Source organism: Rousettus aegyptiacus, unplaced genomic scaffold (assembly GCF_014176215.1).
Source record: "Rousettus aegyptiacus isolate mRouAeg1 unplaced genomic scaffold, mRouAeg1.p scaffold_m13_p_6, whole genome shotgun sequence".
Taxonomy (NCBI): Eukaryota; Metazoa; Chordata; class Mammalia; order Chiroptera; family Pteropodidae; genus Rousettus; species Rousettus aegyptiacus.
The window spans coordinates 46289808-46316392 of record NW_023416309.1 but is presented as its reverse complement, the minus strand read 5'-3'; the positions used below and the strand labels follow the sequence as shown (position 1 = coordinate 46316392).

General features: G+C 36.7%; 1 protein-coding gene and 1 long non-coding RNA gene across 4 annotated transcripts; one reads left to right on the top strand and one right to left on the bottom strand.

The window, feature by feature from the left end:
• Positions 1-2562: 2562 nt before the first annotated feature.
• On the bottom strand, positions 2563-11655 carry LOC107511385. 2 transcript variants are annotated; one of them, XR_001597072.2, is made up of 3 exons: positions 11084-11655; positions 3742-4053; positions 2563-3441 (listed from the first exon to the last, which is right to left on the bottom strand). It is a non-coding gene; the product is annotated as an uncharacterized LOC107511385 (long non-coding RNA). The 2 variants fall into 2 exon arrangements; XR_001597071.2 differs by lacking the exon at positions 11084-11655 and adding an exon at positions 10394-10827.
• Positions 10881-21763, top strand: SMNDC1 (survival motor neuron domain containing 1). 2 transcript variants are annotated; one of them, XM_016145708.2, is made up of 6 exons: positions 10881-11074; positions 12295-12414; positions 16923-17065; positions 17671-17832; positions 19635-19788; positions 20244-21763. In XM_016145708.2, the coding sequence occupies exons 2-6, from the start codon at positions 12295-12297 to the stop codon at positions 20379-20381; spliced, it is 717 nt and encodes a 238-aa protein (XP_016001194.1). In that variant the 5' UTR covers positions 10881-11074; the 3' UTR covers positions 20382-21763. The 2 variants fall into 2 exon arrangements, with proteins under 2 accessions (XP_016001194.1, XP_036078015.1); XM_036222122.1 differs by lacking the exon at positions 10881-11074 and adding an exon at positions 14936-15125 and having other exon boundaries at positions 12299-12414.
• Positions 21764-26585: the final 4822 nt, after the last annotated feature.

Below are 26585 nucleotides of genomic sequence, written 5' to 3'. Positions count from 1 at the left end.
CTCCCCTCGCTAGAACATAAGCTCACGGAGGGCAAGGCCCTGTCACTGCTGCATCCCTAGCACGGAGAAAAGGGCCTGGAATGGAGTAGGTGTTCAATAACTATTTGTTAAGTGACTGTTGAAGCTACTTGAATAGAAGAGAGTAAAGAGAAAACATAAATGAGGAAAGAACACCGGCATTCACGTGCTGGGTGGTAGCACAACAGCCTGAAAAAGAGATTAAGGTCCCAGCAGCGAAAGGGAGGAAACTCGAGAGGGAACAGCAGCGATGGAGGCCACAAGGGGAGTTTCCATTAAGTCAAATATTGCAAAGATCGAGTGAGGTGAGAACTGCAGAGTGGCTTGTGCCTTTCAGGGTTAGAGGGCCTTGTTGATTTTGTGGATCGCAGTCATTTCAATGACGTGGTGGAAAGAGAAAACCAGGCCACAGTGGGGAGGAGTGCCAGCAAATAGAAACTTGAGGTCAGAGGCTGGGAGAAAGGGCAGTGGCCAAAGCTGCAGGAATGATAGGGTCATGATAGAGGAGAGGGGAAGAGGTGAGCTCAGCCCAACTGGAGGGGTTTGCCTCGGGCAGGAAGGAGATCTCACTCTGACTCTGACATGCGAGGAAGGAGGGAAAGATGGGTTTGTTTGATGTACGAGTCAAGGCTGCTATATATGGTGTATAGGCTATGATTTATATGAGGACTGCTGACTGAGGGAGGCTGTTCTGCTCTCCAAATCCTAAGTCCTGATGTGGAACTTTGTCAGCACTTTTTACTAATGCAGTGTCTAAGTCATGTTTCTGTGGAATTGGGTACCTTTTCCTAAGATTCAGAAAAGATGCCATGAATAGAAGTTACATATCTGTAAATAAATGTACATATTAAACATTATATATTAAAAATAAAATATTACATATACAGTAGAAGGCTGTGTACTATTCTCTGATTCCAGCTCTGCTTCTTCAAAGATAACCACCATCCTGAACTTGGTACTTTTCATTCCCTGCGTGGTCTTATACCTTTACTACACGTGTTCTCATAAATATTATATTTTTGTATGACTCTTAAATCTGTTTAAGTCATCTCTTACTGTACATATTACTCTGCAATTCTCTTTTTTACTGAATATTGGTTTTGAGATTTATCAATATTAATACATGGACCTCTACTTCATTCATTTTTATCAATTTCATGAATAGGTATTCATTTGTTGTCTTAAATGTACATTTTTTTCCCCTCCATTTTTCTGTTGTGGACATTCAGGTTATGATTCTTCAGTTTTTTGTTTTTTAAATCAAAACTATAGTAAATGTTAAGTGTCTCCTTATTATATACACAAGAGCTTCTCTCCAAGTGCAATTGCTGATTCATGAGGGGTGCCTACCTTTAGCTTACTAGAATGTGCCAACTTGCTCTCTAATGCAGATATAACAATATATATGCCCATCAGTTGTGCACAAGTATTACCATTCTGGCTTTTTAAAATATTTTTTAATTTTCTCCTGTTTCATGGGTTATAGTTTTTGTTGACATATCCCTAATTATTTATAAGTTTGAGTATTTTTCATATGTTTATTGGCCCTCTGGGGTTCTTTCTTTTGTAAATTGTTTGTTCATATCTCCTCTTCTGCCTCTTCCTCCCTGTTCTTTTTACTTTTCCATTGGGTTATCTGTTTTCCTAATGATATGTAGATTTAAAAAAAATATTCTGGTTATAAATTCTTTATTGCAAATATCTTCTCATGGCCTGTGGCTTATCTTTAACTTTTTAATGATGCTTTGGTTGTATACATGATTTAAATTTTAGTATAGTCATATTTTTTTCTATCTTTTCAAGGATGAATCAACACAAATAATTTTTAGGTGTGTGAGCTGGAGGAGGGGCTTATCAAAGGAAATTGTTGCCAAATGACCTTTCTTTCCTCTGTAAAATAAGTCAACTCTTAAGAGATAGCTGTAGAGTCCCTGAGCTTCCTCCTTTAGTCAACATGAGTCTACAGCAAATGCCTGGATCTGGGAGTTAATCAGAGTGAGTTAGTGTGGGAGGGGAGGAGAGGGGATTTCAAACTTGGAAATCTCTTATTAGAGTTTACCATCAAAGGACTAAGGTAGATTAAACTGCATAGCCCTGATATACCTCAGCAGAAACCCAGAGGAAGGAAAGATGGGGGGTAGAATCAAGTAATTATCTATGGGCTGAATTAATTAGGGAAGTCTGTATGTCAGCTTTTTTTAACTTCCTATAAACTTAATCATAGGGCTGCAAGGAAACATAGATAAGGATTTGTGGGCCCACTGAAGTTAATTTAAGATCTTCTTGCTGAAGGTCTCACAGCTAGTGAGAGGCAGAATCCACACTGGAACTACAGATCCTGAAGTTAATTTAAGATCTTCTTGCTGAAGGTCTCACAGCTAGTGAGAGGCAGAATCCACACTGGAACTACAGATCCTAGTTCAAGTGTGCTTTTCACGTCTCAGTCAAGCATGTTGACATGTCTTCTTTTGATCATAAAATAGAGATCTGAGAGCAATGCAAGAACAACAAAAAGAAGAACAAATAGTAAGACAAAATAGAAGGTCAATTACAATCAACAACAGCCCATGACCATTTAATCTAGGCTCATAAACTATTAGGAGCAGCCATTACATTTTCCTTAACTTGCCTTGTAAGGATACAGTGAAATAAGTGATCTTCATTTTTCTTTTTAAGATGGGACAGAAAAAAGTAAAGTGATTTTAATCCTGGGCACTTTACAAATCACAGCAAAAGAGAGTAAATAAACATGAATTCATGTTTAATACTTTTCATAAACTACAAGATGAATGGCCACATAGACCTATAAATTGTAGTCACTTTGTTGTCTCAGTGAAACGAGTTTTGTTCTTCCATATTGACTGTCAGGTTAATTGGTTCTACTTCACTCTGCTTGTGGAGAAAGCATCAAATTAGACAGCTAATCAGTAACACTGGGAAAAAAATAAACCAGAGACATATTGATTAAATTGCTCATAATCAAGCTGTTACAGTCCTGTTTTGCTATCTATAGCCTTACCAGCAAAAGCAAATGTAAAAATCACTTTCGACTGCCTGCAAAGAGACACACCATTAGGCTCAACTAAAAGTTCTCTCCACCAAGAAAGGGCTTCAAAACATTAACTCCGGATATACTTTACTACAGTAAGAAACTTATGAAGAAACCAGTTCATGTGCCTAAGGGTCAGAAAACCATCATACCACTAATTATGAAAAAGTTTTAGAATATTCTCCAAAGTCGAATATAATGTTCACTACTATCAAAAGTTTGCTTCTTCCATGTTCTCGACACTTGGCACACCTTGTTAAATGTTTAAAGATGCAGGGAAGAACAAGATGTCATCACTGCCCTTTGGATATGATGCGTAGAGGAGCTCCATTCTAAACAATAGTCCAGGGGTGCTCTTTCTAGATGTAAAAATCCTAAGGGAGAAGAAGAAAAAAGCAATGAGCTCTGCTGTGAAAGCTGGTGAGCAGCCACAATTGGGTCTTTATAAAGATATTTTTCCAAAAAATAAATAAGAAAAAAAGAAAAAAAAGGAAGGGAGGGAGGGAGGGAAAGAAGAGAAAAGAAAAGAAAAGAAAAGAAAAAAGAAAAGAAAAGAAAAGAAAAGAAAAGGAAAAAGAAAAAAGAAAGAAAGAAAAAATTTTTCCAGGCAGGAAAGCGGAAAAAGGCATGAGAGGCAAAACGGTAAGGCATGAAAGAGCAGGGCAGGTTTGTACCTGTAGCGTGTGATCTGGCTGAGAAGCAGGCTGTGGTCCTATCACCAACGGCCTTATATGGCAGGCTAAAAAGTTGAGATTTTAAGGTAGATGTGGACATGTTTACATTAGTGTTCACAGAAGATCAATCTGGCAGTCAGATGTGGTAGATGCATCTCAGGGAAGGAATCCCATTCTTTGTCTATTGCATCGAGCTAGGTGAGAAATGAGGACAGCTTGGTCTGCAGCACTGGTATGGAGAAGACATTTGGCTGGTATGGTTAGTCCAATGGCTACTGTATACAGGGGAAAAGTGATTCCTTTAAGCTAAAACTGGAAAAAAAATTAGGAAGAGCATCAATGTCACAGAACACAAAAGAAGACAGTCAGGCAAAAATAAAATTTAAAAACTGTATAAATAGTTGATTATGCATTTCCTATCTGAATAAGAGGCTATTTTCAGGAAAGAATTATTCCTTTGTTAAAAAATATAAAATTCACCCTAATGGCTTTTGATGTATTGGAATAAATAATCACCAATTGTGCCAAAAATTTTGGAGAATTCTTCAACAGAGGAAACACTTAATCGTTGTTCCTGAGGTGCTTATGCCTCAGCAAGCCTTCTATAGCATAAAAATCACATCAGAAATCAATTTGAAACAAGTGTGTTATCATCTACAGGATGTGCCAAGGCATTTTTCCATTAGCTTTTAACACAAGGAAAACAAGATGAGAAGGTGACATTTGTTTCATGGTTTCTAATATGGGTAGCTTCTGCAAGAGAGGCAGCATCAGAGGCGCCAAAAATAGGGGTGATATGGGGAAAGTATGTCTTCTTTCCTACTGAGGATGCTGTGGTGTGCTGTCCAGATCCTTCCTTCAGGCTGAGGTTCTCACTCTCCCAGAGTTGGGGAGTTGGTGGCTGACAGCTTTCAGCTGAATTGCTCTTACCCCCGTTCACTGGTCATTTGAGGTTGGGTATAAAGCCCTGGCCCCCTTGACTTAAGGGAGGCCATCCCAGCTCCACAGCTCCTATAGGATTGGCGGAGGCCTCTGTTGCAACTGCCTCGCAGCCCCTTCTCCCTCTGCCCAGCCGCTCTGTTGCATCTCCCAGGTGATGTTCCCGAGGACACTCTCCAAGAAAACTCTTGCATAGCAATCTCAGAGTCTTCTTCCTGGGGTTCCCAACTTATGACACCTACCAGGACCACGAACAGCCGTTCATGAGCACTAATTCTAGAGAATGAAGGTGTCACTATAAAAACACATATTAAATGTATTGGGTCTTGAACAAAATGAGCCACGCTTTTTTATGTTCTAAAACTAACAACACAGAGATGTTGTGAATAGCACACAAATGATCTAAAGGATGAAGTTATTTTATTTAAAAAATCATATCAAGGATAAATACAAATGTGTATATTAATACTAAGAACAGAAGTTGCGGACAGATGACTAGTTTATCACTTGAACACTATAAGCTATAGTTTTTTTTTTGGCTCTTTATTTTTTCCTATTTTCCTATCTCCTTCTCCAAAAAGCTGCTTGGTAATAGTCCTTTACAAAGGCTCCACTGCTGGTGAAAAACAAACAATAGCAAATGGACATCAAAAAGATGCCTGTGTCCCCACTGCCACCTAATGGGTTCTTTGAGCATTAAGGTCTCCATTTTGTAGATTTTTTTTTTTAAACTGCTAACGCTAAATCAATAAAATGACTAAATCAAACTATGGGCCACTAGTCTTAAAGGGGCAAAACTCTGGTGATCATTTTGGCTTCTGGAAGAAGTCATGTTGTCTTCTTTTTCTTCTTTACATTTGGAAACGTACGTCCCCCTGCCACCTGTTATTGTGAAGAAGCGCCCCGTTGGGACCCTTGTAGTAGAGGCCTCACAGTGTCCCCAGCCTCACCTTTCCCTACCCTATAGCTTCCCTACCCTGCAGCTTGATCCAGAGCTTGGAATGTCGCCTGCCATAGAAAGTTGCCCTGAAACTCATGATTACTGCTTTAATGCTTACTGATTACAATTCTTCTGGTCTAGCATTCTTTCCAGACTACTCCCATCTGTGTACCTGGGTTGCTAACACCACCAGAGGACCACGTTGTAAGAGGAATGACTCCATGAAGCACAACAGACTCCCCAGAACCGTCATGCAGCCTCTGGAATAACACCCTAAGCTGGACTGAGAAAGTAAGGCAGTTGTGAAGCTGTTAACCTGCTGCCTTCTCAGATCACTGGTGCTCCGACAATAAACGCTTATTCTAAATATCCCAACTCCTGTATCAGTCTATAGGATGAGCGTCACAAGCAGCACAGGCCCGGGACTTGGCTGCCCTCTGCTTTCAGCTTAATATAAGTATTCTTTAAAAACAGATTGTTCTATTATCCACTGTGAAATAAAAGTGATGTGGAATGTTCCAGGTTTTTTTCTGTCCCTCCCCCCCCCATCCCCATGATAAATAAGCTTTTCTAAGATAAATATATAAACTGGTGACATAAATTACTGGGTGGGAAACACCCAGATAAAGAGGGTACTTTCAGGGGCTGTGATGCAGATGAATTCAGTTAACTCACTATTTAAACAACCATCTTAAGATTACCACTGGAGGCTGTTATATGAGAAAGCCAAACAGGGCTGAAAATGAAAAAAGCGCCTGTCACCACATCAGAAAGCAAGGTCCACTGGAGCCTCTCCTGTAGGTTGGGAAGTCAAAGTAATTCTTTCTCATGCTTTCCTTCCTGGCCTTCAAAGAGCTCTTGACTGCTTTGACCTCCACTGCCCACATCTTCCTGCTAAGCCTTGACTCATCTGACTTTCTATGGCCTTTTGTTTCAGACAACCACATATGCTTTCGTAATCTTTCATATTACTTCTGAGCTGTTAAGCTACTGCTAGTTCCTAGAATTCCCCCTCTGCTTTCCCCCAGCATTTCACATATACATGGACACACACACACACAATACCCTCAAAACCATTCTAGCTAGTCTAACACTTTTCTCCATCTCGTTATTTTGAAAAATTTGAAACATACAGAAAAGCTGAAAGACTAGTCTATTGAACACTTATCTCCTTCCACGACTGTTAACATTTCGCCATATTTTAATCCCCTCCTCTCTCTATATATATGTACACATTCATCTGTATACATATATAGACATACACACACACACACACACGAATTTTGTACAATTTTATATAAGTTTTTTGGCCAAACCCTGAAGGTATGTTACAGATGTTATGGTACTTCATCCCTAAATATCTGACTAGGACATTCTCCTAAGTAACCTACATAAATTTCACACCTAATAAAATGAACAATAATTCAATATCGTCTAATGTCCAGTCTGTGTTCAAATTTCCCCAAGTATCCTCAAAATTTTTATAGCTTTATTTTTCCAAATGAAGCCTCAATCAAGATTTATCCATTGCATTTAATTATGTCTTTTGCCTCTTAATCTAGAAGTCTTCTACTCTTTCTAGTGACATTGACTTTTGAAGAATTTAGTTTTCTGAGTCTTCGCTCAGGGTCATTTTACTAGTTTCTCTATTCCTGTATTTCTTTTAAACTAGAAGTTGGGTCAAAAGACTTGATTATATTCAGGTTAAGCATCACCTTCATAAGTGATGCTGTTACTTCATGTTGCATCAAAGTGAGAGGCCTATAAAATCAGGTTGTTCCACCATTAGGACTGATCCCTAGGTTGCTGGTAACTGCTGAATTTCTTCGTCATAAGGTATATCTCCCCTTTTACAATTATTAAGTAGTCTGTGGGGCAGTACTCTGACACTGTGCAAACAGTCTCCTTTTCCCTATCTCCTTCTTTTACAAGATGGGTGTTAGCTTCTGTGAGTGATTTGTGCCCAAATCACTGGGGATGGCATATGGTGACTTTTCCAATTCTATCATTCCATCTACATTTATTGGCTGGCATTCTATTTTTTTTTTTTCCTCAAGAAAAAAAAAAACCCTTCCTCTACTCTTGATTTTGAGTATCACTCTAGACATGGATTTTAAAAATATATTCAATATTTTGATAATCTATCAGTCATTATTCTTTTTAGTATCCTAATTAACTCACATTTGGTTGGTGGCGTCCCGTCAAGCTGGTCTGTGAACTTTTGACTTGATCCTATTCATTCTGGGGCACTTCCTTGCATTCTGGCAGGATATTCCAGGCTCATCTTTGTACTTTTGTACAAAGAGACCTAAAGACCTGAAATCATTTCTCCCAGCAATGCTGTTTCTTTTGTGGGGAATAGTATTTAGATATCAAGAAACGGGTACCCTCCACCGGGTAACATTACTTCTAACAAATATATATAAACAATTTATTAGAGGGCTTCCTGAAAAACCTTCTATATTTTTATTTTTTACATCTTGAGTTTTAACTAACATAAATTATTCACTTCATCTATACTAAACATGTTTCAAAATTATCAATACTACTATTAGCAATAAATCTGTGATGTTTGAGGCTTTTTTTTATTCTTTTTACCCTAAGAATATATCCCACTATGTGTAAGAGTACTAGCGAACACCACTTCCAAATAGGTCTAAAGAACTTTGAATGCCTCTGACATTTCTGATCCTTATAAAGCCTTTGCAATCTTTTCCAAACTGAAGGAATCCTTGTTTTCTGCTTTTAGTGGCACACTTTTCTGTTCTTTAGTGGTACAAATAAAACACAGAATAGCTGAAAATGCACATCCTGAGACTAACAAAGCAATGCAGATTAAAGTGAACAAATCAGAAATGCTATAACTGATGAGCATCTTCATTGGTCAGCATCCATTTAAGGCTGTTTTTTTTCATCAACCTTAAATGAAGGATGCCACATAAGAGTCATCTCAGGATATGTTTTCAATGCATTGTATGTCAAAACACTCAATAAATAGAAAAATCCAGTAGCTTGCCCTGCAGCAAATCTTCATCAAACATTCAAAATACCTATTATGACTAAAGTGGCAAGGGGCATAAGCAGTTATTATGACTATGTACATACACATCTCTAATTCATCTCCTTAGGCACTGGTCAAGATAGCAAAAAGTGGGGTTACTTTTAGGGATACAATAAAGCTAAAGAATGCAATCTCTTGTTTAATGATTATGTATTAGTTTATTGCATATTCTTGTGCCTTGCAGTGGACTGGTGCATTTCCAAAGGCAGCTGCTATACTTTTCTTTTCTATACTTTTATTTTTTTTAGCAGTGAAAAAAAAAATAGCTCTATATTCAGATGACAATTTGGAGTCTTTAAATATTATTTACTACTAAGTTTCAACAAAATAAATACCAGGTTTAAAGAACTAGAGACTTTAGATACAGCTCCTTTTGAAGAATAAACATGATTAAGTTTGAATGAGAATCTTTTAAGAAAAAATCAGACACTGACAGATTTTGACGGTTCAAAGGAAGTGGTTAAGTTAGAACACCTATTTGAAATATCACTCTTCATCAAAGCTTCTATTTGCTCCAGTTTTATCTTTAATAGCACATAGAATCATTGTGAAAATTAAATGAATACATGAAAAGTGCTTAAAATAGTGCCTGGTATAAATGTTATCTCTTTGCGAGAAAATTCAGTACAACTTTTTTCCCAAATATACTCAATCGTGCACAGAAGAGATTAAAAGCAATCTTGAAAACAAAGTCTATCAAGATAATAAAACTATACTGAACCTTATAATAAACATTTTCCTATTTTCTGATCTGAGGGGTTCATGAAGAGTTCATGTTTCGGAGATTTTTACACAACTGTAAAGTTTAATTTATATTCAAGGAGGATCCTTCTGACATTTGTTTTAAAATACACAAACACAATTAGAATAAAAGCAGTTGTCAAAAACTACATTACATTTTCAACAAATTTCTACTATATTAAGAAAAAAGTACATCCTTTCTGGTTTGTCTGTCTGCCCTCTTAATGATAGCTACACACTGCTGCCCTCTGCAGCATTTTCAGTTCTTGCAAATTGCCACTGAATCATCACAAACCTGTTTCTAACTCTATAGATTATCTGACTCAAAGAGTGATGCGTTTGTATATGTAGAGAAGGCCCCTTCAAAACAAAACCACCCCCTACACACACACACACACGCGCGCGCGCGCGCGAAAGCTGTAAAGCTAAATGTCACAGGGACTTCTTCAGGTTTTATCAGGTTTTAGCAACAGACCCCAGCCCCCTAGCCCCCCAGCCCCCCAGAGGTTTTTCCCTGGCATTCACATAGTAGCTTTTTTTGCGTCACAGGCCTTTATATATACACTTTAAACTAGTTTAATTGGAAAAATAATTATAAACGTATGAAAAAAGCATAAACAGTAAAAAGGGTAATCAGTGAAAACATCTGGCTTCCACTCCAAATCTCCAGGTAGGTTTGTGTATCTGTCCGGACTATTATTATACTTAATGTACACTTCAAAATATACATATATATATAAATGGAAGTATTCACACCACTGTTTATCATTCAAGACTGTAAGTTGGAGCTTCTTCCCTATCAAGGAAGATTAACCTATGCAATTAACTTAATTAAAATCAAATAGGTTCTAACGAAATAGATTTTGAATAAATCTGTCTCTCCAATAGGTTCTGCCACAATTTAATTAGCTTTTTGTTGCTGTTACTATTATATAAAGTGGTTCTCAAACTTGAGCGGACATCGGTATTACCTGGAGGGCTTGTTAAAACAGGTTGCTGAGCCCATCCCCAGAGTTTCTGATTCAAGTCTGGGGAAGGTGTTGAAAATTTGCATTTGTAATAAATTACCAGGCGATGCTGACGATGCTGGTTAGGGTACTACACTCTGAGAACCAACCATTAGTATAAACGCTGCGTTAAACCACGTTCTTCTCATCACCCAGTACTGCTCGCCTATGAAAGCACGATTACTCCCCTAGGAACCTCAAGAAGGGCCTGACAACACCCACTACCAAACAAACAATCCCACAACTCCCCACTTATGGCCGGAACTGATAACACGAAGCTACACCCGGCGCCTGGCGCACCCCTGTTACGCCATTTCCTTCCAACTAAACCCCGCCCACTCTCCGCCCCAACGCAAGTAAGGGCAGGCGGCCCACAGGACGCTAGGAGTCACGTGAGTCGAGCGACGTCTCGCGAGGGTTTTTAACCTCTCGCGAAACTTCATCCGCCTCTGTCTTTTCCTCTTTCTAGTGCCCGGCTTTCCTCCCCTCCCCCTCATCGCCGAACGAGTTCTTCTTTTACAGAAGGAGTCGCCTTATTGTCGCCGCGGAGATATTTCCCGCTGCTGTTGCCGTTGCTGCCGCTGCCACCCCTGGGCTCATTTGCCCCGAGCCCTTCCCGCCGCCCCATCCCCAACCCCACACAAGGTAACACACCCGGTGAAGGGAAGAGTCGGGCCTCGCATGGCCTCGGCCTCCTCCGAGTCGAAGCGGAAGCCTGAGGCCGAGGAGCCAGCCACTCTGGAGAGGCCCGGGCGCCGGCAAAGACTGTTGGGAGCCCCGGTTTCCTCTCCCACGCGGAGTTGGGCCCTGAGCCGTCCCAGCCAGGGTTGGGGCCTCCGGGCCGTGCCGGCGAACCTAATCCTGGGAACACGTCGGGTGGGGTTGGGACGTGGGAGGCCTCTGAAGGACAGCCTCGGCTGTCCCGGGCAGATGCTGTTTCGTGGGGCTCCGGCACTGCTGGCGTCCTCTCGGTTCGTGCGTTCGGCTTCCCTTGAAGGTGATGTTTAAATTTTAAAATCATCTTGGTCTGAAATCATCGGCCAAGTTGTGGCGGGCTTTGGGCAGTTGGGAGGAGAGCAGCCTGGTTTGCTCTCACCCCTTTGGCGACCTTCCAGATTCCAGGCTGTCTTTGGACGGGAACTGTAGGACAGAGAAGGATCCTTAGAAACGCCGTGTGTTTGGTGATAAATCGAGAAAGCATTCTCTCGTATTTTATTTTCAGGAGAAGAATGAGCCGGATTTGGTGAAAGATACGTTCCTTAAAATGCCTAAATGGGAGGGAGAGTACTTGTGCTGTTTGTTTTACTGAAGGAAATGCATTGGCACTATTTAAGAGACTGGATGAAAGATTTTCGCTCTGGAGAAGAGCTTCTAAACACGCTCATTAATTGAATAATTCGCGTGTAGAGACTTGTGTAATTAGTTCAAAACCACTTATGTTTTGTTTTGGAAGTATTCTTTATTGCGTCTTTTTTTTTTCTTCAAAGTATTCACTCAACAGATTAATGTTTTGGGGGCGTTTTGGGGGAGCGTGAAGATATAACATCCCTATTAATTAAACCCAACATAGTGCCTCCCTTGTTACAGGAGTTTACAGAAAATTAGAAATCCCTTTTCCTCATCACTTTTTTTTTCTATTTCCCTGTGGCATTTATCTGACATGTTTATAATCTTCACTATCCATTCCCTTAACGTCTGTAGTTTGGCTGAGCTTTTTTTCTGAACTAAGGGTAAAGGCGATGTAGCAGCAATGAATTATTATGAATTGGGAGAATTGGTAAGGTTTAATTCAGGCAGGCAGGGAATTATTTTTTTCCCAAGGTTTGTTTTGTTCAGTTTTCATGGCCTTACCCTCCCTCCCCCAGATGTCAGAGGACCTAGCAAAACAGCTGGCAAGCTACAAAGCTCAGCTCCAGCAAGTTGAAGCTGCATTATCTGGAAATGGAGAAAATGAAGATTTGCTAAAATTAAAGAAAGATTTACAAGTAAGTATGAGGGGATACTTACAGTTATATTGTTCAAAAAGAATTTCTTTGTTTTTCAAATGATTTGTTGCTTAGAATGGACAGCTGTCCAAAGCACCCTTTTGGGGTGGTGTTTACTGTCCCCCTTTGTGTATATGCACATAGTCATACATGGCTTGTTGAAGCTGAATTGCTTCCTCAGTGTGTATATATCAAAATGAGTGCAGTGTTGTCCTTTGTTATGTAAATCTTGTGTGCTCATATAACTTAATAAGAGTTGATTTTAGAAGTCTCTGTCAGACTTTCTAGAGAACAGGTACATAGAACTTTACTATGGAGAAAGTACTTTGACTTTTAAAAACCTGGCAAAGGAAATTTAGTTCAAAAAGGAACTAAAATTAAAGGAGGAAAACATAACCTGATTGAGATTCTTTTTAATGCTACAAGATTCTCTGAAAACGAGTGTGTGTGTGTGTGTGTGTGTGTGTGTGTGTGTCAAAGCTAGAGGATAACACCTTGTATCAAAAATACTTAAAAATATTTAAAGAGATACTTGTTTTCTGCATAAATGTTACATCATGTTTGAACTTAAGGCTAGGTTTTACAGTGTGGTTACTGAGACTTGTTGCATTTAAATTGAATCTTAAAAGGATTTTGCTTGTCAGTGGGAGAGTTCAGTAGGTATGAAATCTGCTTTTAAAAACCTGCACTCGGGTTTCAAGACAAATCCGTAACATTAAATATCTGTTCTTTCTCAAAACACTTGGTTGATTAATAAAAACAATGTATATAATAGTTGTAAATATATGTAACTTTTCATCTTAAAAAAATTTAAGAACTTAAAATTCTGACCTGATGTTTTGGAAAGCTTTAAAAGATGTTTTGATTGGATGGTCTGTCTTTACTGATTCAGTACAAAACTTGAATCATGTATCTTAAGTAATCCTTTCCTTCCCTTTAGCATCCTTTTGTCCATTAAATTACCAATATTTTTAGGGATATTAGAAGTGCAAACAATTGAAAATGATTTGAAATGGGGTCTAGATTCAGGATTCTGAAAGAGCTTATCTGGGCATAATTCTCGATTTAGAATAAACCGGATGAAGTTGCAATGGTGTGTTATTTTTAAAAACAGAAAACAAGACCCCTTCTCAGTATGTAGAAGTCAGGCCAGTGGATTTCAGGGTGCTGGTTAATAAGGAAAAGATATTTGGGAAGAAATTTCTGACTCCCAGGCCAACTTTCTTCCTGCCTTAAAGAGAGATCCTGGCATGCCCTTATCTTTTTCCAATCTAAAAGTCTCCTTTTTTTTCTTTGAAGGAAATAAAACATTGTGTGCAGTAATGTGCATATTGCCTCCTGGTCTTTGTGGAGCTGGTGGAGGGGAAGTTGGGAATGAAGGTTGAAACATTGTGAGGTGTTTTTGATATTTCTAAAATAAATTGTCAGAGTCTGGGCAAAATTGCCTTACTATGACATGATCTATAGTGGAAGTACTTTAGGGAGGGAGAACATTGTGGTAGGCCTTGTAAGCATGTAAATGGCTTACTTAGGGTTCAGTTAATAATGACCTTGGGGTCATTTATCTGTAAATTATCCTCTTTGCTATAACCACTGTATAATAGAACTTTCTGTGATGATGGAAATGTTCTATATCTGTTATGCCATGTAGCCACTAGCCACATGTGGCTATTGAATATTTGAAATAAGGCTAGAGTGGCTAAAGAACTGAATTTTTATTTTTATTTAATTACATAGTCACTATGACTACCGTATTGGGTGGCATAGATTTAGAAGCTTAAGTTCTAACACTTTAGTACTAATACAGAGTGTTTTTCCTGACTAGACTTGATCTCAGTTTCTTTTCCTCTTAATCCATCTTGGAAAAAAAAATTCGTTTCGATTACTAGATCTAGGTCTGTTGTGAACTGAAAACTACTCAAAGATGGAAGGCATCATTTAAGATTAGATACAATTCTGAAAAGTGTTTGGATATCTGCTTCCATGTAGTAATTGTCTCCGTTGTCTGTAGTTACAGCTAGTATTTTGTTCATGGGTTTTAAAACTATATATTTTTATCTTCTCTGCTTTTATTTAATTCTGCTTTTTATATTTGCTGAAAAGTCTGTTCAGACTGATGATTGAATTTGTGGCCTTCTTCGTTTTCTTGTGTTCCTCTTACAGAATATCCTTACTCTGATTATGAATTAATTTGTTTGCCCTTTCATTTAAGCCAGAATACTCTTTCTGCATTTTTTTCAGTGACTTCCATTTTGCCAATAAGGCTTCCATTTTTATCCTTATGTACTGTCTTACATATAAAGTTACTCAGTAGATAGCAAATTGGTCTACTGAAGTTCTCATTGCCTTTCTTTTTTTTACTTAAAAAAGGGGGAACAGTAAAATCCAGGCTAGCTAGCAGACTAGATCCCCAGGCAGCCTATGACAATCACAAAAATAGTCAAATTTATTAAGCTGTTTTGCTGAATAAAACTGGTTCTAAAGGAGGCAGGGGTCAAGTCACTTGTCTCATATATTACAGTGGCTCTCTGCATCCCCGAAACGCCTTCCTTCAGTAAGCAGAGTGCTTGAGTGCATCCCCTTTGACCTGCTGATATGTAGATCACAACATCTGATGCTTCCTGGAATTGCCGATTACTGTAACTGCTGCCCATCTGTCAATGAAGGAGCAGTTTCAGAACTCAGACTTGGGGGAGGAAAAGTAATTAATGGTATGTACCTTTAAGAACCCCCTCATAAATAAAATAGTTTCTCTATTACTTCGGTCCATATGCACATGTGAAGAAAAAAATTTAGGAGGGTTTTCATAGTTTGTTGGGAGGGGTATGTAAAAGATGGCAAAGTGAAAGGACAACTAGGGATAAATGCTGTGGATTTTTTAAAAAGTCATTTCAGTGCAGGGCTCTGGAAATTATAATATGCACAGCTTTTCAGGACCCTTTTCTTTGGTGAAAATGTGTTTCCTTGGGAAAACATAGTTGGAAAATGGTTAATATTAAGCAGAAGAATTCTAAATCTGACCTACAAATGCACAATTCGTGTTTGGGCTTTAATAGGTAAACGATCACTAGTTAGATGGAATTATTTAATGATAGGGATTGTATGGGCTTACTAGATTACATTCCTGGCCCTAAAAGTAGTTCATTAAAAACAAGAGTGGATAATTTACTCTCCTTTGTATAATACGTGCTATATTTATTTGGAAGTTCTTTGCTTTATTTGCAAAAATTCATCTAATTAAAAGGTATTTGAATAGCTATTTAGCATCTAATAAAACTTCATTAAAGATATTACTCTTCTGAATTTTTAAATCGAAGGTTTGTTTTGTTTTGTTTTTTTTTTAATTCACCAAACCTTTCTCTAAGGGCTTAATATCCTCCCCCTTCCCCCTTTAGGTTCAAATATTAGTTTTTGAGAAATAGCCAGGGAGATTTAGAATCTTTGGGAGAGAGGTAATACTTAACTTTCTTGGCTACTGAACCAGAACTACTATTATAAAACTTCAATGAGAACCAGAAGAAACTCAATACAGAGTTTAACTTTACTAGTTTTTCTCCCCAAACACTCAATGTGATATTTTAAGGTATTTTATATGCTATCATGGGGGAACAGGTATGTAGGTTCTTAGTTAAGATGATGCATAATATGAGTCTTCATTTGAGTAAAAATATAGCAGATCTATCACTTTGTACTATTTTTTTTTACCTCTTTAACCAACCTTACCAAACACCTTTGAATGAAGCCAGTATAAGCCTGAATTAGAAAAAATATTTGCCACACAGAAAGATATTGCCTGCCTGTGTGTGTGAAGATTTAGTTTTTCCTTTTAAATGAAGCTGTACTAATGTGCTTAACATTAAGGTATTGGGATATTTTAAATCTAACCTGGTAACTTGCTTACTTAGGTGAGGTAATCTTTATAATAAATGGATAGGAAGATTACTGGCTTTTTATATATGCCTCTACAGTATTTTACTATAAATATGTATGAGCAGGAACATTTTTATTACTAAGAGCGTTTTAGGGTTTTTGAGAGTGGAGCATGTTGGCTAGGTAGATAATAGTACTGTAATGCCCTCTAAAACAGTACAGTTGCATGAAATACATGTGACAATGATATGAGTGAGATAAAAGTGATGTTGAATCTCACTCAGTCCCTCATAATTGACTATTTCTCATCTTTGGATCGCTTCAGCTAAAATAGGCACTTAGAAGTAATACATAATATAAGCTCAAGTCTACTTTTCTATTAGTATTTGAGGTTAAGTGGAAAGGTAACTCTCTAGATATAAATCCCAGCTCCACCACTGTATAAAATAAGTTTCTACATGGGGATAATCACAGTACCTGCATCATAATATTGTTATAAACTGCAAATAAATATATGTAGAGTACTTAGTGCTATATGGTGTGAGAGCTGTCATTAAAACTGAAAGAACTTGCTGTTGAAAATAGGTGACAATGTGAATTATAAAAATAATGTTATGATTTTTGTTATTCATTTTTAGGAAGTTATAGAACTAACCAAAGACCTTCTGTCAACTCAACCTTCTGAAACTCTTACAAGTTCAGACAGTTTTGCTTCTACTCAGCCCACTCATTCATGGAAAGTAGGAGACAAATGTATGGCAGTCTGGAGTGAAGATGGACAGTAAGTGTAGAAAAAAACTCTAACTATAACATGAAATAATAAAATACAATGGTAAGATGTTTTTATTCAGTTTGAACTACCCTATGTTAGTCTTTCTATGTAGACAGTATGGTTAATAGAGCCAATTTGATTCTTGGGTGGTTATTAATACAGTTTAGTTTTGAACTTTAAGTTTTGAGGCAGAAAAATGGCTTGGATCCTAGAGGGAAAAAAACTGAGAGCAAAGGGAAATTAATGAATGTTTTAAAAAATAATCTAAATTTTTTTTTCCTTAAATTGAAAATTGAATGGTCGGCTATGTTAGATGTCTGTGAAGTACATATACTGCAATTATTTCTGTAAGAAATAACTTTTCTCAAAGAGATTGACTAAAACACATTTAGTAGACATGTAAGAGACTTTCCTGGCAACGATATAAGGTTTAGGACTTCCTTTTAGGATAGCAGATGGCTAACTCCAAATACTCTTGCATTATCTTTGCTAAAGGGCCTTTGATTATAGAAGTTTCAATTTAGACACATGTTATAGTAGAATCACTGCATTATGTCTTGTAGGCTGAGTACTAAACCTTTACTCACCTGCTTACAGCCATGATATCTTTACAGGTGTTATGAAGCGGAGATTGAGGAGATAGATGAAGAAAACGGCACTGCTGCAATCACTTTCGCTGGCTATGGCAATGCTGAAGTGACTCCACTGTTGAACCTCAAACCTGTAGAAGAAGGAAGGAAGGCAAAGGAGGACAGTGGCAATAAACCCATGTCAAAGTAAGTGACTTTTTTAAGTGTAATCTTCCACATTTGGGTATTCGAAGTAGTCTGCAGAATCTGTTCAGGCTAGATTAGGGTAAAAAAGTTAATAATACTATTTATCATTATTTTGAAGATTAGCAGTATAAGAATATTCTTTCTCTGTATTTGTATGTCTAGGTAAAGGGAGGACATTTGGTTCCCATTTAATGCGTTCAGTAAATATTAAGAGGATACTGTGTACATTTGCACTAAACCAGGTGCTGGGGTTCCACCATAGTGAAGAAAACCAACTTGGCCCACAGCCCTTCTCTAGGCTGAGCTTATAGAGAACAAAATATGTAATTAAAGAAGAAATTTAATAATAAAGTATAGTAGTTATGAAGGAAACATAATGGGTACTTTAAGGGAATAAGGAAAAGGTACCTAAATTGCACTTAGTCATTAGGGCAAATATATTTGAGAAATGACATCTAAGCTGAGATTTGAAAAGAAAAAGAGTTAGCCAGATAATGAACTAGAGTAAGACTTTGAGCAAGCTGCTTATCTTCTTTTTCCTCATGTGTAAAATAGGGACAATAGTGTCCACAGTGTAGGGTTGTGAGTATTAAATGATAGCATTAATAAAACATGTAGTACAGTTCTTGACATGTAGTAAGAGCTCAGCAAAGGTTTACCTTTAAAAAAGGAAAATAAGGTGGGACTATAGAAGTAACAGAAAGAAATTCCGGTGGAAAAAACTTGGGGCATGAAGGTGGATGGTTTTGACAAGAGATTAGAGAGGTAGCAGCAGCCAGACCATAAAAATCCTGAAAGCCACTGATGCATTTCAAGTAGAAGGGATATGATGTGATCAGCTTGAGCTTTCAAATGATCAGTGGCATCCCTTAGGTGTAGATGAACCAGGGAATAGTAGAGCGAAGTGTACAGTTTGACAGGTGTTTAAGAGGTAGAATTAATATATTGGTTAACTTCTGCATGTTTACCACATTTTGCTATCTTTTGTTTTGGATTTGTCAAGAGTTTTTAAAACTTAAGTTTCTGCATAAGTAATTAGAATTCAAGAAAATTGTCCTCTCTTAAAATAATATTTAAGCGTCCCAATAAGAAAATCAGATTGTAGACCATCATCTCTATTTTTAGGTTTTGTCATTTGTATAAAAAAACACACTTAGCTTCATAGTGGTGATTATATGATACAGAAGAGTAGATCTTAATGCCTCTTTTTTAAAGACCTCTTCATCCTTTTGGTAAGAAGTCAGTGTTAATTTGGCAGAAATTATTGAGAGCTTTGAACTCTGATCTTATTCAGGGCTTTTGGAAAACCCCAGTTGTTTTCATTTTAAGAATTGTTAGCTGTGATTTCTCTTTGTGCTGCGCTGTGTTCTTCCAATCTAGATGAAGCAAGAGTTTTCATTTTATCGAATCTCTTCATATACTTTTTCCAAATGCAGTGTGATATACTTGCTAACTGTCCATTTAGAAATTGATAAAAAGTTAGACATCTGTTGACATTCATTCCTAAAACAATAGTCAAATAAGTCATAGTTGAAATATTTGATTTAATAGGTAATAGATTACATTTATGTTTGAAAGTTTCCAAGGTTGCTATGCTATATATTTCAAATAAGGTCCAGTCTTAGTAGTGCTGGGTAATTGGCATTGATGTTATTGCTTTTATTCGTGGGCGAAGAGTGTGTAAGTTTATTCGTGTTTGCTCTATTTTGTTTTTTGGGTCTTTTTTTTTTCCACTGCTAAATATCCCCAAGGAAGTTCTTTTAAGTCTTAAGATTTGACATGTAGCTGTTATATCCACACAGAAAAGAAATGATTGCCCAGCAGCGTGAATATAAAAAGAAGAAAGCTTTGAAAAAAGCACAGAGAATAAAAGAACTTGAGCAGGAGAGAGAGGACCAGAAGGTGAAATGGCAACAGTTCAACAACAGAGCCTATTCTAAAAACAAAAAAGGCCAGGTTAGTAAATTCTTTTACCACACTTTGTAAATATGAAAAGTGCAGTTTTCATTAAAATAACTTTAAAATGAAAAAAGGGGTAGATTAAAAACATGTAACTGGATCTTGAATTCAGAATTCTTCAATCTTCAGTTTGGCTTATTGAAAAAAACCTCCATTAGCCACTGTCTTTGCAATAGAAATATTATGAGTGAGAGTTTATATCAGAAATTATAAAGACCTAGGTTCTTTTCCTTCTATAAAGTAAAATTTGAAAAATTATTTGCTACCTTACATATCACTTAGGAGTGTATTGAAGCATACCTTCTTTGAACATAATGTACACTGGACATCACTGGTAGATTTTATTTAAAAGCACTCAGGTTCCCTCAATGTACTTTTCCTTCTAGGTGTATTTTATAATTTTTATTGTTTCTAAAACTAATGAGGAATGGTTTCTGTTTCATTTCCCCCAGGTAAAGAGGAGTATTTTTGCTTCACCTGAGAGTGTAACTGGCAAAGTTGGAGTAGGAACTTGTGGAATTGCCGATAAACCTATGACACAATATCAAGATACCTCTAAATACAATGTCAGGCATTTGATGCCTCAATAATCAGAAAAACTGTTGGATTTCATCTCCACAGGGCTTTACATTTACCTTTTTATCCTTATATTTTTCTAAAGGTAAATTATTTGTTAGATGAGTAAGGAAGATACCATATACCGTTGTCGTCATTGTTTGACTTCAATAGAATGAAACTTGAAATTGCATTTGATAACTGCTATTCATTTATCTTTCTTCACCTCTACTACCAGTTTCCTCAAAGTTTGTTGGATAACGCAACTTTTCTAGATACATGCTTAAATAAAGCACTTAGATGAATTGTTGATCTTCCTACTATTACACCCCCACTTAATGGATGGCATATACTTTTTGTAAACTCCTAACCTGGAACTTTCAGAACCTTTAAACTTGCCACATATTCTAGCAATTCACAGGAACATCAAGGTAAAACAAACACCAGACTGCTACAGAGATCTTTTCATTTTTTTCCCCCTTATCTTCAACTTAAACCTAGCTAGCTATTGCCCAGTTAAGCCTAAAAATAGGTTAATTTGTAAATGGCAAAGTTTGAGGTTTTTCCTTCAATAACTTGTTTTGTAAGCCTATTTAGGCCATTTCCAAAATCAGTCCAGCTTTTTATTCTTTTCATTGAGTTCTAGGTTTATGTAAGAAACCATGTTTAGGACTCGCTACTTTTTCTAATTTTTTTTTGTACATTTGCTTTTTTCCCCGTGTTGGTTTTTCACTTATGGTAGTGGTACCATTTTTTTGGATGTGTAATGTTTATATGAGAAAACAAAAAGTTGATGTATAGCCCTGTATACAGTGTAGATACTATTTTTGTAAAAAAAAAAAACAAAAAACCAAGGCTAAATTAATGAACAAGAGTACTGAATGTTTCATCATTAAAATTTAATGTATTTCTTGTGCATTAATCTGACCATAATTTCCCTGTATATTATGTTCATGTAGCTGAGTGTAATTTTTGTTAACTAGATCAAGTTGTCAGCATTTGCTGGTGTAAGTGAACATCACAGTTATCCTGATTTGAGTTTAAGCCAAATATATGCATAGAAAAGGGTTTTCCTGTTAATGGAAGACAGTGATTTTTAGGATGTGTTAATTTCAGTTTTTGTATGTTTAACTTTTATTAAATAAAGTGTTTTTAAAATCTCCAGGGTGTGTTAACAGAAGGGTGAAGTCTTAGCTGCCAGCATTGCTAGTGATTAAACATCAATGTACTTGCATACATCATTTCCACAGAAGAAAATATTGAGTATGACAAAGGTTTCAATAAACCCTTATGTGCTTCCTTTCCATTAGACATAAGAAATTAGATTCTGAAGGGCAAACCTTAAGGGCCTGTTCTTTGTATAGAGTTGTTTGTAAATTTTTGGTTTAAAGAAAAATAAAAATTTTTATTTCATGAATTTTAATTTTTTTGGTAAATCGAAACTTTTAGGAGGCAGCGATGAGAGGTAGAATTCTTCATCTCACCCTTCCACTACCCTTCCAACCCACAGGGTAGAGCATGTAGGACAGAATGAAAGGGGAAGTATTTTAGATGTAAGGTACATATTACAATAGAAAAAAGCTACTCAACCCGAAAAATTTCTAAATCTACTAATGTAACTAGTTGTAACAAACATCCTACTATACTAATAATCAATATCCTTGAAGGATTGCAAGGGTGCCCTTTTAATTAAAAAGCACTGGACAGATGTGGTATAATTTGGCCACACAAAATGGTTTTTGGTGAGAATGCCTTGGTACATATGATGTTACTCACCCAGTGTTTGTGTAGGCAAGACTCGCGTTGAGACTTGTGCCTTGCTTGACCCTATGGGCCTTCCTTACTGCATGTTAATTTTCCTCGAGGGCTTTGCAGGAGGAGGAGGAGAGAAAAGGAGTAAAGGCGACCATGTTGTTATTAAAATATGTATTTTTAGTAGGCATGTATAGCATGAGTTCAGGAGCTGTTGTTTCAAAAACCTAGATGTGGCTCTCTGAAAAGTCCTAGTGTCAGGATGATGATAGTGTCTCTGAATTAACACAAAAGTTAGGATTCCTGGGAAGATAGGGTACCTGTCTCAATGTGTGATGCTAAAGTTGAGAAGGTGCTTGAGAAACATGATACCAACAGTATATTACAAATGAAGGTGGTTAAACTGAGTATTCTAAAACCAAATATGATGCTGGTCTTACGAAGCTTTGTTATAAAATTTAATGGAGAGTTTCCTCTCTGTGAAGAAAGGAGACTGGAAGCTCTGACAGATCAAACTGTCAGTCATTCAGGAACCCCAGGAACTGGTTGTATGTCTCTTCTCAAAATTTGATATTTGACATGGTTGTTATTAAACATTTCAAGGAAGGAACAGTCCTAACACCTCAAAAATAAGTAAACAAAATTTAAACTTTTAATATTAGTCATAGATAACATGCTTTTAAAATTAACATGTAGGAAGGCCATATTGAGAGAGCAAGGGCTCTGGTGCCAGACTGCTGTTTGAATCCTGGCTCCCTCATTTATTACCTGTGTGTATAACTCTCTGCCTCAGTTTTCTTAGCTGTAGAATGAAAATACCTGTTTTGTTAAGCTGTAAAGATGAGCGAGTTAATATGTGTAAAGTGCTTAGTAGAGTACTTGGAATGTGGTAAGCACTGTAGAAGTGTTTGTGTTACTGTGCAGAGTATTGGTGAATATGTCTTCCTTAATTTGAACAGTAGTTCATCTTATAATGTATAATGCCCATTGCTTACAATTTGTGGTCCCTAATTATAAATGTTACTGAATGGAATGTTATCAAATTACCGAAGTTATATATTAAGTACATCCTAGTAAAGGTTAAAATTTTTATTAGAATATCTTAGGGCATGTTTCTTAATGGGAAGGGGGCATAGATTATAATAAAACCACCCCTAATGCTTGTTTAAAATTAAGAGTGATTTCGGGATCTGGGTCTTTCCCCAGACCTGTCTAGGCCAGGGTATATCTATTTTTGACAAACGCTCCATATATGATTCTGATGTACATCCCCGGCTGATAACCATGTTTTTGCTTAAATGTAAAACAGTTTGATTTTTGAAATGAAGGAAAAATTACCTTAAGTGGCAGTTTTCTTAGCCCCTTTAAGAAGATGCATCAAACTAAAATGAAATGCATTATTTTAACAATTCATTTTTTTAAATGCTTGTTTTTCTTACAAGGAAGAGTGTGTGTGTGTGTGTGTTTATATTACAATGCAGTCTTAATGCTGAGTACGTCTGTCTTAAAAATAGCAAAGGAAAACCAAGGTAATGTAAAGGAAAATCATCATCATTTTGTAAATTGTGTGTCTGTAGATTGTAATTACAAAAGGTAAAAAATACCGCTTGAAAATTCAGCCAAAAAATATTTTTAAAGCTTTGACTTTTTGCCATAGATATTAACTGAAATATAAAAAGAAATCTATTAAAGCCAGCAAGGTTTTATATTTGTTTAAATATCCACTGAATTGTATTAACTATTTGTATTATACTATGAAGCAACCAATTACTATAAATGGTAATTTACAAGTTCAACAGTAAATGTGGACATTCTTTATATCTAGGATTTTTGAGTTGCAAGTTAAACTGAATTTTTACTGCAGTGGAGAGGAAGAGCATAGCAGGCAAAATAACAGGTAATATCATAGTTTAAACAAAACCCAAGTAATTGAATCCCCTTATACTATGACTTTTTTTTATGAAGCATGTCTGTATAGAGAATACATTAAAGAGGTTCTGAAACCCAATATCGACATTCTAAGAATTTGTTTTGGCTTAGCTAAAATTAAATAGTAAAAGAAAACAAGATGGAAAGTGTTAGATTTCTGTGAGGTTCTTCAATTGCCTTTTGTGCCTTTCAACTTATGAATGTAAAGATGGTTCCTTTGTGGCCTTGAGTCGGGTAAAGCAGATCTGAGAATAACACTGGGCTTGTAATGAACAAGTGAACTAGCTAAAAATATATTTTGGATACTTATCTTTCAATTCCTAGGAAATAAAAACTGGCAATTTACTTCCACCAAATACCTCAGTTCATTTTTATGAAACCAGTACAGACTTAAATTACTGAAGTTAAAATTATAATTTGTTTACTCAGTCTTTAAGAGCACAGCTAAAGAAGCCATGGTTATACTCATTAGGATAAAAACATTGCCAAAAATCATGGTGGTTATTTTTCTGGCTGATTTCCCTCTCTTGGTGAAACTGATGTGCTTTTGTTTTTCCCCCCTTTCAAGCCCTGTACTCACTTTAGCAAGATGCAGTGAAATTCTGACCAGAGAAACAGAATTCAGGCTTGGAGGTAACGCTTGACTCTTATGTCCTTGGAAAACTATAGAGTTGAAGTCTGAGATTTGCAGCTAGGCTAGTCTTTAATAGATGGTAATTGTCCTATTGTTCATTGCTCAGAAGTATGCAGGAAGCAGGAGTAAGTATCCCTTTGGTTCTTTTGCACAGTTTTTCTCTCAAAAAGCAATGTTCAGGTTTAGCTGACCTGGCTTACAGTATGTGATAAAGCTAATTTAGAAAAAACTGACTTCTTAAATTTGTATTTTTTATATACACTTTAGAGACATTTTATGGCTTTATGTTTTTTACAATGCTATTTTGTGCCTTGGTGTGAAAATCTAGAATATCCCAAATATTGCCCTGCCAATAAAGACATTAAGCATTCCTTCATAGCAAAGAGCTAAGAGCTTGAGGAAATTCCAAAATTTTAGAAAGTTTGCCAGTAATACTTTACTATAAAGGAGTTTCATTTAAGCCATTTCCCCTAATAGTTTGATTTTATAAAAAGGTAAAACCAAGAAGTGAAGTAGTCAGCCAGTACATATATTTTGGACTACACCGATTATTTAAAAGAATCAGAAGTATTCCACAAGGAAACTAAATTCCTGGTAGATCTGATACATGGGCCAGGAAGATTTAATTTTCTTGGCAAGGCCAGCATTAATTAGTAGGGCATTTAATTATTATGCAATGGTTCCTATCAGTGTACAGCATACTCAAGCTCAGGTTAGCCCTTTTTTTAAATTTAAGAAAGACCAGGTAATCACTAAAACCGATAATATATCAATCTTATAAAGCCTTTATTTAAAAAAATTCTATAGGACATCAACATTGACTTCTTACAAAGTATAACCTGCCATTGAATTTTGTGAAAATGAGCCATTTTATTTAATAGGAAGTGTTTTTCTGCAAGACCTACAGTCAGAATACCTAAAAATTCAAGATTAAGGATGAAGAGATTTAGAGGTTGCATTCATCAGAAAAAGAGAAGTACATACCTCTTAATTTTCTTTTGGTGCTACAAACTTCTAGATGTGGGGGATGGGGGCTTGGGGGAGTAGCGGTGGATTTACATATATCAGTTTTAATCCTTAAAACCTTTTGAGATAGAGGTAGTATTTATCACAACCCTTCAAACAGTCTCGTGAAGAAATTAAGTAACTTGCCCACCATTCTTAGCAAGTGCTAGCTGGAATTTAAAGTGACAGTAACCTTTGTTCTTCCCACATTATGCTGTTTTTGGTAGAGAGTATGGAATTTTTGAGGTGGGAGAATAAAAGAAGACAGGAAAAAGGCACCTAGTTGCCTTTTCAAGTGAAAGAAAACACACACCAAAAAGAGTTTTCCCGTGAGAGTTGACCCAGGAAGCAGTGTGGCCCTTAGGTTAGCAGCTTTGCCTTAATTATCCTACATTTTCAAATTACTTCATAACGCTAAAAACTCACTGTTATGGGGACTAGAAAAGGCATTTCTACTCGATTTTTCATACCTATTCTAATCAGAAACTAGAGTAACAACTTCAGAATCTTCTTTAGTAATATGCACTGAAATAAGATTTACCTGTACCTATTAATATCACTCAGGTATTTTAGTGGGGACTAAATAGGAACTTCCAGACTTGTTTTCAATGATGTATGTGTAGCCAAAGGGATTCCCTAAAGTTATTTGGAGAACAGATAATGAAAAATAGCCTTGTGTTCTTCCTGAAATAGTTGAGATTATTGCATACATTAAAGCACCTGCAATTAGGTTATGTGGAGTTATCAGTCAAGAAGACACCTGTTTAAATTATAGAACAGGAAATGGCAATGATTCAAATTAATTCTGGACTTCAGAAGTAGTATCAACAAAGACTTTATGTGACAGTTGTCTCTCAAGATGTGGATGCTCATTTATGTTTTTTTCCTAGAGAAGAGGGGTACAATAAGCACTCGGGTA

Bases quoted from the DNA above. Each gene is read 5' to 3' on its own strand.
- SMNDC1 (XM_016145708.2), top strand. From the start codon at position 12,295: ATGTCAGAGGACCTAGCAAAACAGCTGGCAAGCTACAAAGCTCAGCTC. The intron at 12,415-16,922 runs GTAAGTATGAGG...ATTCATTTTTAG, and splicing joins AATTAAAGAAAGATTTACAA to GAAGTTATAGAACTAACCAA. The intron at 17,066-17,670 runs GTAAGTGTAGAA...ATATCTTTACAG, and splicing joins GTCTGGAGTGAAGATGGACA to GTGTTATGAAGCGGAGATTG.